General features: G+C 34.3%; 2 protein-coding genes across 2 annotated transcripts in view; one reads left to right on the top strand and one right to left on the bottom strand.

Moving 5' to 3' along the window:
* LOC101746161 (aminoacylase-1) overlaps positions 1-1,674 on the bottom strand; it is a 29,105-nt gene extending 27,431 nt beyond the window's left edge. Inside the window, exon 1 of the mRNA XM_038018869.2 lies at positions 1,541-1,674. The gene's annotated coding sequence lies outside the window, so the exon portion shown is untranslated. The remainder of the gene's footprint in view (positions 1-1,540) is intronic.
* Positions 1-13,159, top strand: part of LOC101746958 (general odorant-binding protein 70) — a 31,352-nt gene that overhangs the window by 8,055 nt on the left and 10,138 nt on the right. The window contains exon 2 of the mRNA XM_004931933.5: positions 4,272-4,365. Within this exon, the coding sequence (XP_004931990.1) occupies positions 4,272-4,365 (94 nt within the window). The remainder of the gene's footprint in view (positions 1-4,271; positions 4,366-13,159) is intronic.

Here is a 13,159-nt window from a genome sequence, read left to right on the forward strand (position 1 = left end):
CTCTTTCTTTTTTTTTATTAGAGTTGCACGAACGAGGTTGTAATCAATAGTGATTCAAAATTACAGTAGTACATAATAAGTACCAACATACAAATACCAGAGTCAACGTCTATGGTTTTTTTTTTGTTTCAAATCGAATTAAATTTTTTTTAGGCAATTTATAAAGCATTTTTTTGCCTAAATATCTGTTGGTTTATTTATTTTTTTAATCATGCACTAGCGCATTGTTTATCCACTTTATTAAGTATCCACAGCCATAGAAGATATTAATATATTTGTCAATTTACACTTTCCTTTCAGAATAACTTTTTAGCTATCATTATCTTTATTATATTTCTAAATTAACGGCTATAACAACTTTACTTTAAAACGTTTCAATTGGGAAATATTTCGCCTAGTCGTTTAAGCCTTTTGAAACCAAATTATAACATATTACATAAGACACACATATGAAACTTTGCGTCCTAGACCCAATTTACCCGTTAAACAGAGCTAATAAATTACACAAACTGATCTGAACAGAATTTGGTAACCTTTGCAAAAAAAAAGCCAATGGAGAAACTGCTTTTTGGCTAATTCTAATTTTATTACAAAAATATAAGGAAGCCAATCTGAATTTTGTAGCTCAATGTCATTGGCGCGTTTCGTAAATATTTATTGAATTTAAAATATTAAATTTGCTCCGACTAATTAGATTAAGTAAAATCGTTAGGAATAGGCGTCCATTCACCTAAGCAATAAAAAAAATCCTTAATAAAAACTCTTTTTTTATTGCTTAGATGGTTGGGCTAGCTCACAGCCCACCTGGTGTTAAGTGGTTCTGGAGCCCATAGACATCTACAACGTAAATGGCGCCACTCACCTTGACATATGACTTCTAAGGTCTCAATATAGTTAACGGCTGCCATACTATTCAAACCGAAACGCATTACTTCTTCACGGCAGAAATAAGCTTTAAATGGCTCTCTGGCAAAAACGACTTTTAAAACAAATAGCCTTTTACCCCTAGTTATGTATTTTTTTGAGTTCAGGCGAATTACAATCAATATAATGTGTTACTAATTCAGAATAATTTTTACAATTCCGTCTCGCGCTTTTGTTTCCAACGTTTCCAATCCTGTACAGTCGGCCGCCGACGACTAAGGTTTTATTTGGCGACGCTTACCTACATAGACAATTAGAAGGTAACTAACACTTATATACTACTTAAGTAATCTGTTTACATTTCGAAGTGTGTGTAATCCTAAATTAGAGGTAAATTTGATTACCGAACTTCTTATCTATTCATTGAATCTTTGGGTCATCCGCATCATTGACTACTCATCAGTCCGGCACCAACGAGTTTAACACTGACGGTTTTTTTTAGTAATTATTATTGAGATGGGTGAATGAGCTTGCGATCTTGGTGGAAAGAGGCTACTAGAAGGCCATAGACATTAAAACCTCGTATTCCACGACCCACACTGAGACATGAAGCATCAATTGTCTCAAGAGTATCTGCCTTCAAACTAATAAGAAATAGGCAAGATCTTACACCTACCTGTGTCGACTTATAGTCTGCATCGAACGGTGAGAGCCAGTTGGCGATCAAAGTACGCTGAGAAATGGAATCCTGCTTTATACACTGACAACATACATCGGAAAACGATAATAATCGAAATTCTAATATAAATCAATGATTAAAATTTAAATTCATTTCAAATAATACATTTTTCCGTTTGATTTCTTGTTGACATTTAAAAAAAAACCATTAACTGTTTCCAAAAAGTTTTTATTGCACTAAAGGTCGTCATTAGCTACAAATTAAAAAAGGAGATCGGTTGATTAATAGAGGAGAAAATGGCACATGTTTTTTCTTTTTTTTTTTCGTTGTCTATTTACATATACGTAGGTATTATACATATAAAGAGATAAAAGAAATTACAATTTAAAAGTCTGACTGAGTCACAGTCTGTCAATGAAGACAAGTGTCAACCATTATCCATGAAAAACGATTGTACATATTAAACGCGTGATTAATATTATAATTGCTTAATCTATTTAAATGAATTCAGACTGAGGCGATATATTAATTACCATATTTAAAGGCATACAGGAGTTTTTATGTAGTTCCTGAAATAAATTCGCAAAATGACGATTTAAGTAGGCAATTGAAACAAAACCTGAATGTTCATTGTATTGAAAGTACGAACAATGATAATCATAGTCATTGTATTTCCTACATCGCGGTCGAGCCTTCCAATCTCCCGTGACATGTTGGCAGCATTGACACGATTAAGTTTGCATTGCGGTGTTGCTCAAATTATTTCAAAATTGATTTGTGTGGTTATAGCACGTGAAGTAAATCATGAAAAATTTTCGCTTCACACTTTTTCCTTGCATTCACAACAAGGCAAGTTACAAAATAGGCTATTTTTATTGTTTAAATGCCTGAACGAACTAACGGCACATCTGGCACTAAGTAGTTACCGGAACCTATAAACATCACGACGTCGATGCTGAAACTTTGAGACTTGAGGTCTGTCTCAATTGTTTAAGGGCAAAATGTATTCTTTGCGGTTTTGGTATTGTTATTTAGATGATGTTCCTCATCATAGAAGTCAGTCATGAACATGAACTACGTAGATACGTATTTCATTGGAAAAATGAGTACCACTTCGGGATTCGAACTGGCCAACTTATCTGTTATGCGGGATTTACATTACGAAATTAGTGTCATGCATGTTGAGCTCAGTTTCACGAAAGTAGTTTCGATATATGCGAAAGTAATTTCGTTAAAAAAGTAGTGTCGCGAAATCCACAGTATCGCAGTAACCATGGCGCCTTCAACATCAAAGCTATAATTTGCTATATTCAATGTAGCTAAAGAAATGCTTATATACCTATAAACTTAAAAAAAGACTATCAAGAAAAAAAGATTCGAGGATGGTCAACAAGAAGGCATTTAGGTGCAATGAAGTTAGTCTCTGAATTAGCAGATGAAGATCCTGAGAGTTATAAAAACTATTTTCGAATGAGTGAAAATAATTTTGATTTTTTACTGTAGGTGTTTCGGGTCCCAAATTTTGAGGAAAACTTGTAATAATACATTATTTTATATTTTAGTTGATCATTTTACGGGAGAATTATAAATTCTATTTTTATCGAGATTATTTTCGTTATTTTTCAATGTGACATTTTATTTACTAGTTTTAGCCTCCAGGTCGTCCAAAATATTTCAAACTCATCTTTATAATAAAAACCAAAAATAGACACGCTTCATTAAAATTTGCATTTTAATTAACGGACGATTGAGTGTTACTCAATGATTGAGGATTGTATACATTATAATTTGTAAATTAAAATATGACCAACGACTTTATGATGTAAATTTTCATTTAATTAGTTTTTTCTTTGGCTTACGCCATCCGTAGATATAATTAAAACTATTTTTACATTTTAATTTCACGTTTATGATTTTCGTTTTAATTTTTGCCGACGTTTTAGAACTTAGTCGGAAAATCAGAAATTCTCAAAGTTTTTATAATAAAAATTGATGATAATATTAATAGACCTGGCATTTAATTGTAAAAATTGCTTTTACACATTTTCAAGTGTCTGCATTTATATTGAACAAAAAAAACAGACTTAATATGAGAATTTTATATGCTTTAAGTTTTCTTGAGGGCTAAAATAACCTAACAAATCAAACCTTTATTATTAAATGCTTAGAATAATTACTTAACATTGTACTAAATACGGTGACATAGACTGTATTCAACAATATTTCAAGGAAAAAACGGAAAATTCCATTCAAAGTTATTGACATAAATAAATATTTATTTTTAACAAAGACATACAAGTTACGGTTATTTGGTATGGATAATTTCTTTAATGTTTTTTTTCTGTTCGGTTTTGTTTCGCTGTCTTCGTGGAAAAAAAACTGACAAAACTTAAGTGATCTTATGTTCTGTAGTGGACAACTATCGGTCAAATTATGGTGACGACATTATTACGAGACGATTTCAACAGTGTATATTATAATACCATCCGGCTATGGAATGAGCTCCCCTCCACGGTGTTTCCCGAGCGCTATGACATGTCCTTCTTCAAACGAGGCCTGTGGAGAGTATTAAACGGTAGGCAGCGGCTTGGCTCTGCCCCTGGCATTGCTGACGTCCATGAGCGACGGTAACCACTCACCATCAGGTGGGCCGTATGCTCGTCTGCCTATACGGCAATAAAAAAAATTATAATATTATAATACCCTAATTCTAATTTGACATTTCCAGGAGCAGAGATGCAAAAATCCACCGACGGCTCCACAGAAGATCGAACGTGTTATAACCCTTTGCCAAGATGAAATCAAACTGTCAATACTCAGAGGTGAGGCTTCGTGGTACGGGCAACCTAATTAAATACGAGCATCTGTGATTAACAACTTTCCAATCAGAACGCGTTTTTGTTTCAACAACTCGGTTCGTACATGTTTTTTGATAATTCAGATGTGGTCCGTGGCTTCCCCTTCGTTGCATTATACATAATACGGTAATAACGTTTGACGTCGTATTTTAATTGTTTCATAGAAAATTATGAACCAAGTTGCAATATTGTAAGTTAAAAGTGATGCTTACAAAAAATTTATACTACAAAAAAATCCTTTTCATTTAATAGCCCTGCTTTAGTGCTAGTTTCATTATTCAATTATCACTTCCACAATTTTGGTTACCAAAAAAATATTTCATATTGAGCGTGTTTTTTTTTTATTACTTAGATGGGTCAACGAGCTCACGGACCACCTGCTATTAAGTGGTTACCGGAGCTTATAGACAACAACAACGTAAAAGCCGCCACTCACCTTGAGACAAGAGGTGTAAGGTACGGTCAGTTGTAACAGTCCAAGGGCTGCCCCACCCTTCAAACATTAACGCATTACTGCTTCACGGCAGAAATAGGCAGTACGGTGGTACCTACCCGTGAGGACTCACGTCCGTCACAAGACGTCCTACCACCAGTAAGCGCATCATGAATTAAAAGCCTAAACATTATGGGAACTTTTTATCACGTAAAATAAATAGCGTGCATCGATACCGCATTCTTCAATAAGTCTAATAAATTTAGTTAAATCAGAAACATCGGAATTAAAAGTCACGTATTGACTCTCAGTTTCCTATGAACCTTCGTGTAAATCGAACGAGGGTCACGCGCAGTCAAGGTCGGCCTATACAAGTGAAAGTACGCGTCCAACTACTGTGTTACGTATCAAAAACTAATATGTATTCATATCGGCGCGCTCCAGCTGGCCACACAGTTTCGGCACAGAGAGATTGAGCCAATATCCTGTGCCAACTATACAATCTATCTATCTACATATATAAAAATGAATTGCTGTTCGTTTAGTCTCGCTAAAACTCGAGAACGGCTGGACCGATTTAGCCAATTTTGATCTTGAATTATTTGTGTTAGTCCAGAGAAGGTTTAAAAGGTTAGATAAAAATGAAAATGCTTGGAATTAAATAGAAATAACAATTTTCTTTTTCCTTTGATGTGTCCCCCCTCGGACGGATTCCTTTTGTTTGTTATAAGTTTGTTTTATACAAAAGCTTAGGTCTTTTATTTATCGATTGAGGCACTACGAAGTCTGCCTGGTCAGCTAGTATACTTATAGTATCACAAACGCACTTAAAGTATTCCACTTAACACCAGGTGGGCTGTGAGCTCGTCCACACATCTAAGCAATAAAAAAAATAAAAAAAATAAAAAAAGATAAGTTGGTAGCTTTCTGCTGATAGGACGTATTGTGACCTCAATGGTACCACAATATTGTTTAACTAAGCCACGAAGTATTGTGTATCGTTAGAAGTATAGAATGGCCTGGTCGAAATGAAGATTACTAAACAACATAAAAAACATGTAATTAAACTACTTAACAAACTATATGTGAAATTACATGAATTTCATACGTAAATTAAGTACTCAGATTGTAATCATTATTGGACATCCAAGTCTTGAATTGTCGAGTTTCCCTTTCGCTCTCCATAAGAGTTCGTATTAAGATATAAGTTTTGTGAAAGTAAAAGTTACATAGATTTATTAATTTTCTCTACCTACATTTGCTAATGGCTTAAAGAAACACTGATAAGATAATTTGAATGCAGTCACGTACTTTGACACATTAAATTGAGTTCACAATTAGTTTGTCTAACAATTATCTTACCTAAACGAGAGAGCGTAGGATTGCTTCGTGATTCTGGGTGTATATGCAATGACATGACAAATCTTTGCAAGTTATTATTATTATTTAATACTTTATTTCAGTTTTTTTTTTAAACCATAACATTTGGTTAGTAGTAATTACTAATAATCTATGTTAGTAACTTAAAAAATCTAACACATAACTATCATTATATACATTTTATACCATTACATAATTTTTTATTATTATTTTTTCTCCTTCCAAGTGCCTACTGCAAAGGCTATTGATCAGCAGTCCCTCGATCTTGCTCGATATGATTCTCAAAAGACTCTAGTGAAATATTATTTTTAATTGATTATTTGGGTGAACGAGCTCTCGGTCCTGGTTTTAAGTGGTTTCACCTTGAAACATAAGTTCTAAGTCCCAGATTTATACTACAACGGCTGCCCCATACTTCAAATAAAACGCATTACTGCTTCCCGACAGAAATAGGTGAGTTTGTTGTACCTACCCGTGCTGGCTCACAAGCAGTAATAACGGAAATTATAGTTTTTGTAGTTTTAATTTTTATTTCATCGTGGAAGTCAAACGTGTGAACATTTGTTAAATACGTGTTTCATTGGAAAATTTTCTACCTGTCTACGGGATTCGAACACCGATACAGCCGCGTCGCTCGATACGATTACATCGGCCGTCTTATCCTTTACGCCACGACTTCACACCACAGTCAAATGTTACAAAGAAGTAAGACATCGGAATTAAGGCACACACACAAACAAACATATTTGGGAAACTGTAAGGTTCTATTGACTATTTTCTCTGGTTTTCGTAAACATTTCGACTCTTTATACTGCTCGGGGTCACGGATGACAAAAAAACGCGAAATTAAGCCTTAAAAGTAGTTTTAAATTAGGCTTCACAGAATTCAAAGTTAAGGAAAAAGAATTCATTCCATATCGGGCCACTTACTGGGTATTTTGACACCGGTGTATATTTTTTACAGAAAATTACCTTCGCTGATAGACGTTTCTACATTGAAGAAGTGGAAAATATACATCATACACTTTGCAAGGGTCTAAAAAGAATAATAATGGAAAATTTAGGCATTGGATATCCGGACAGAGATGACTCTAGACTAATGTTTTCGAACAAGATTCATGCGAGCGCATGTTTGTAGCTTGAAAGTAAAGATTAAGGGAATGATACAAAAGATCCTCAACAATTGAGGTCTCGGACAAATATATATATTATATATAAATATATACCCAATCCCAGAAAAAATAAGTTATATTTCACGAATTTCAAAATCTCAAACACAAAAATTATAATAATCATTGTAAATTAAACAGATTTTGTTTTATTAATATTTTTTTAAACCGAGTGTACTCAATAAGCTCAAATAGGATCGAATGAAACGCAGCTTAGACGTCCTAATACGTCCTAAGAAGAGATTTTAACGTAAGTAGCAATATCATTCTTATTGCTATGTACAGAAGAGCTGAAATTCGTTTTATCACTAAATAGATACTGAAACCGATATTATTGGGGAACCTTAAGAGATGAGATCAAAGCTTCGATTGTACTGTAAAAGGCTCTTCCATACTACGACTCGAACAAGACCAAAATTACTTGATGAATCTATATATTAATACGTGAAGCAAAAACTTTGTATCCCTTTTTACGAAAATTGCGTGGACGGAGAAGTATGAAATTTTTCACACTTATAGAGAATATAGAGAAGAAGTGCACAATGCTAATATTTTTTTAAAATAATGCATAAAAGATACATTAAATCAATACAGAAAACAGTACACACACTACATACCATCATGTATTTGACGCACACACGCATGCATTGTCAAACTTTTGTTCTTGACGTCTGTTGTCAAATTGAGAATAGATTAAATATTGTTTGTCTTTGTTAATATTTTTTATAGTGTAGTCTTGGCGAAATTTGTGATTATAGAAGTATAAAATACAATCATAATAGTGTACAAACTTACAATTCCAATTAATTATAGTCGGATTTCGACGACTGCAGGACCTCTAGTTTATTATTAATACGTCAATTAGTTCTAACTTTACTTAATTATTTTGTTTAAAGCTCTGATCTGTTGTTGCTCTGTAAAACAACTAAACGTCATTTAAAGTTTATTTTATTGTGTTTTAGCTCGATAATTGCGTTGTTAACATTCCACATATTTCGCCTCTTAGTTTTTTCTCCAAAAGGGTAGGGCGCGGCAAAATCCAAATTAAAGAAAGTATATTTTCTTTTAATTAAGTACATTTAATTATAAACGTATTTTTTGGTTTCTCATTAAACGTTTTTCGATACAATACGACATTTTGTGTAATGCGTGGGCTACGAATATGGAAGGTTGTAATCAAACTGTACCGGCTGAGATCATTCTGAGTCATTACATTCGCTGAACGTCGAGAATAGTCTTATTGTATGGCATCATGTTAAGAACTTTGTAAGTGACTCCTACAGTAAGCTAGATTTGATATTTTAAAATACCCGACCTGATTAAAATGATATATATCCATCTTTACTGGCGGTAGGATCTCTAGTCAGTCCACGCGATTAGGTACCACCACCATGCCCATTTCTGCCGTGAAACAGTAATGTGTTTCGGTTTGAAGGGTGGGGCAGCCGTTGTAACTATACTTGAGACCTTGAACTTATATCTCAAGATGAGTGGCGCATTTACGTTGTAGATGTCTATGGGGTCCAGTAACCACTTAACACCAGGTGGGCTGTGAGCTCGTCCACCCATCTAAGCCATAAATAAATCTTCATTCGCGAGGTAGGTGCCCGTGCTCGCCCACCTGTCCTGGTCAAACTAGAAAGGTCTCCGGGACACCAGTAATCCTTCCTTCACAAAATAAAAACTTCCATCTCTTTGCAAAAAATAATATAATCTACAAGAATCTTAGGTCATTACAACTAATTATTATGTCTTGCAATTCGTTAGCATAGCTACACAATGCTAACATTTGCAAACAATATTCTGCTAACATGATTAATAGACAATTTAGAAAAATAAAACATAATTTTGACTTGTTGATGTTGAATTTGTTGTTTTTTGAACAATAATGCAACCGTCTCTATTCGATCATAGTTCAAATTTTAATGATAATTAATCGAAAAGCCAAAAACCACTCAAGTTAAGTATTTAACTACAGCGGTACAATCATAAAGACACGCATTCTCAACCTTTCAATTGAATCCGGTTGAGGTCAAAAATGTATTTGCCACGCGATTTCGGTACCTACCTACGAACATAGCTGGAAAGACCGTTCACAATTTCGGCGGCTTTAACGAGATTCTTTCGCACTAATAGTCGGCGCAATTAGCTTGTGTAATGTTTTCGCTAAATGGTGTAATAACAGTTCCGAAAACACCATCTACTTTTGATGATTATATGGGTTTTTTTTTTAATTCTTGACCCAGAAACCATTTATTTCGGCCGTTCCAAACGTTATACCAAAATAAACTTTATAGTACATACATATATGATAAATTAGCTTATTTCCTTATAGTAAGGATGTTTTAATAGTATTCGCGATAATCATTTACAATTTATAATAAATAAATAATCTGGAGCATCACATTCGGTCATTTACCCCAAACTAGAGTTTCCTGTGCCATGTGAATTAGAAACATATTTATATAGGTTCAGACTTGTTTAACTTGTTTAGGATTAATAATATTAATAACTATAATAGGCATACTCATCGACCCTTGAGATCCTTGAGATCCTTTATTTCATCCAGACTCGTTACGATTATTTAAAGAAGTTTTCCGTTTAATAAAATATAATCTTATTTCGATTATATTTATCGACCACTTTTATTATGCACTCATTTCAAAAGTATTGAATCTGTATTAGTGACACAGTAGTTTTAGGTAATATTTATCATCAAATACACTCGCAATCGCTAAACACAAAAACAGAGCTATAAACCACTATCAACAGGTACGCTGCCAAAATAAATAAACAAGCACTGAATCGTCCGATTCACTGAATCGTCCGATTCCTCTTCTCCTAAATTCAATTTGAAGTATCACGACTTACAACGCATTTTCTCAAGCAAAACTTATCGTTTCAACCCATATACAAATTGCGTAAGTCTTACCCAACGCCTAACCTGCAACATCGGGACATGCGATGTGCATTCTTCTGTAACAAGCGTTGCGGTTTTACGAAATCATCGCGCGCCACTTAATTAATCATCTCTGATTGAGCCCTAGTGTTTGAAATATATATTTACTTACATAACGATAAGAGGCTTAAAATTTAATCGATAATCGTTCGATTCGGCTCGTTCGATAATCGAAATTCTACAATAAACAGTGACAACCTGACATTTATGTTTATACTAGCCGTACTCGCCCGCTTCTCTGGGCATTTAAAATCTATATATTAATACGTGAAGCAAAAACTTTGTACCCCTTTTTACAAAAATTGTACGGATGGAGGAGTATGAAATTTCCCACTCTTATAGAGAGTATAGAGAAGGAATACAGAATGCTACTATTTAAAAAAAATTATCCATTAATAATAGATTAAATCAATAAAAAAACATTATACACACTACTATGTATTTGACACAGACGCATATACACACATACTCTTTGTTTACTGTCAAACTTTTGTTATTACTTAAAATCTGTGGTCAAATTGAGAATAGGTTATTTAATATTGTTTATCTTTAATATTAAATAAAAACTATCAGGGATGAAATAGGGAAATTGAGCAAAGAAATAAAATTACAAATAAGAAGAGATAGAGAACACCTCAGACGCAACACCTTTGAAAAATTCATCAACAAAACCGGTGGTATAAAAAAGGTCCTTAAAGTTTTATCCGAAAAAACCAACTGGATAGCTAGTATGAAAGACCAACATTGCATGACAACTACCAAAAGATTAGATATTCTATCAACAGCTACGAATTTCTACAGAAAGCTGTACTCCAGCAAGAGCCAACTTGAAATCACAGAATTAAGTAACGATGATAATGTGCCACCCATACTAGAAGATGAAGTACAAAAGGCAATTAAAACACAGAAGTATGATAAAGCCCCTGGTCCCGACGAGATCAGCAACGAATTGCTTCTAAGCTGCAGAACCTACATTGCACCACTACTTACATGTATTTTCAATGATATATTGAATACCGAAATTATCCCGTCACAGTGGACTGCATCAACCATCGTCCTGTTCCACAAAAAGGGGGACAAGACCAATATAAATAATTATAGACCCATCAGTCTAATGTCCAATATTTATAAAATCTTTGCCAAAATAATTTTAGCCCGAATAACAAGAACCCTAGATGAAAACCAACCCAGGGAACAGGCTGGATTTAGGGCAGGCTATTCGACATTAGACCATATACATACTGTGAGACAAGTTATCGAGAAGAACAAAGAGTTTAATGTATTATTCTATTGTTGTTTTATTGACTACAACAAGGCATTTGACTCAATTGAGCACGAAAATATCTGGCCTTGTTTAAAGAACCAAGGAGTCGAACAAAAATACATCAGAATAATAAAAAAATATCTATGCTAAAAGTACAGCTAAAATTAAGTTAGAAAAAGAAGGGAAGGAAATAAAAATAAACAGAGGTGTAAGACAAGGGGACCCGCTATCGGCTAAACTATTCACAGCTGTCTTAGAGGAAATCATTCGGAAATTAAATTGGGACCACCACGGACTAAACATAAACGGAGAAAGACTATCCCACTTACGATTCGCTGACGACATTGTTTTATTCGCTGAAACAAAGGAACACCTACAAGTCATGCTCATAGATTTGGAAAGAGAAAGCCGCAAGGTTGGCCTAACGATGAACGCCTCCAAAACCAAAGCACTAACAAATGCATCCGAAGACCCTATCATCATAAACGGCGAACCAATTGAGTATGTCAAAGAGTACACTTACTTAGGCCAACAAATTTCAGTGAATGATATAATGTCAAAAAAAATAGACACTAGAATTGGGAATGCATGGAAGTGCTACTGGCGGCTAAAAGTAATTATGAAGAATAAAGAAATCAAGATGCATGTCAAATCAAAACTGTACAACACCTGCGTGCTACCAGTTCTAACCTATGGTTGCCAAACCTGGGCTCTCACCAAAGCGCAAAGCAAAAAATTAGAATCATGCCAGACAGCTATGGAGAGAAGCATGCTGAATTTAAGAAAATCATACAGAGTACGAAACAAAGCCATTAGAGGTCGCACTAAGATACAAAATGTTTCAACTAGAATTCGGAAACTAAAATGGCAATGGACAGGACATACAATAAGAGGCATCGAAAAATGGAACAAAAGCATAGTGTTTTGGTACCCTAGAGATAGAAAAAGGAAACGAGGCAGACAGATTCGGAGGTGGGAAGACGAGATAAAGACTATGGACAAGGAAAGCTCTAAGCCGAGTAGAGTGGAAAGAAATGGAGGAGGCCTTTGCCAAAGTTGGGCAAACAGACGAAGTTGTCGATGTCACCGACTCGGCAGAGTCGTTAATTTAAGTTTATTATTTGTAAATATCCTTTGCGTCTGAATAAAGGCTTTTATTATTATTATTATTATAATTTTTTTTTAAAATTTTTATTTTCTCAGCTTATGCTGGTAGTACTTTAGTGACATTTACGGACTCGGTCAAGTAAATGTCACGGTTTCTTGGGGTTGGCTAACTATTGCATTATGTGGTTGATCATATTCTATTTGCAGAAACTTTCGTACAATTCTGCACGTGTTTAATATAGCAGCTTTTTGAAGAAGTATGTAGGTGTTAGGTTTTAGGTCAAGGAGCTTCAAACCATGATGTATATGTTTTGGAATAACACCAGTTGTGGACAATACTAGAGGGACAATGTATACTTTTTGTTGTTTCCAGATTCTTAAAACTTCATCCTTAAGGTCTGCATATTTGTGTATTTTTTCTGCTATTGTTTTTTGTAGGTTGTGAG

The sequence above is a fragment of the Bombyx mori genome, chromosome 22, assembly GCF_030269925.1.
Source record: "Bombyx mori chromosome 22, ASM3026992v2".
NCBI classification, from domain to species: Eukaryota; Metazoa; Arthropoda; class Insecta; order Lepidoptera; family Bombycidae; genus Bombyx; species Bombyx mori.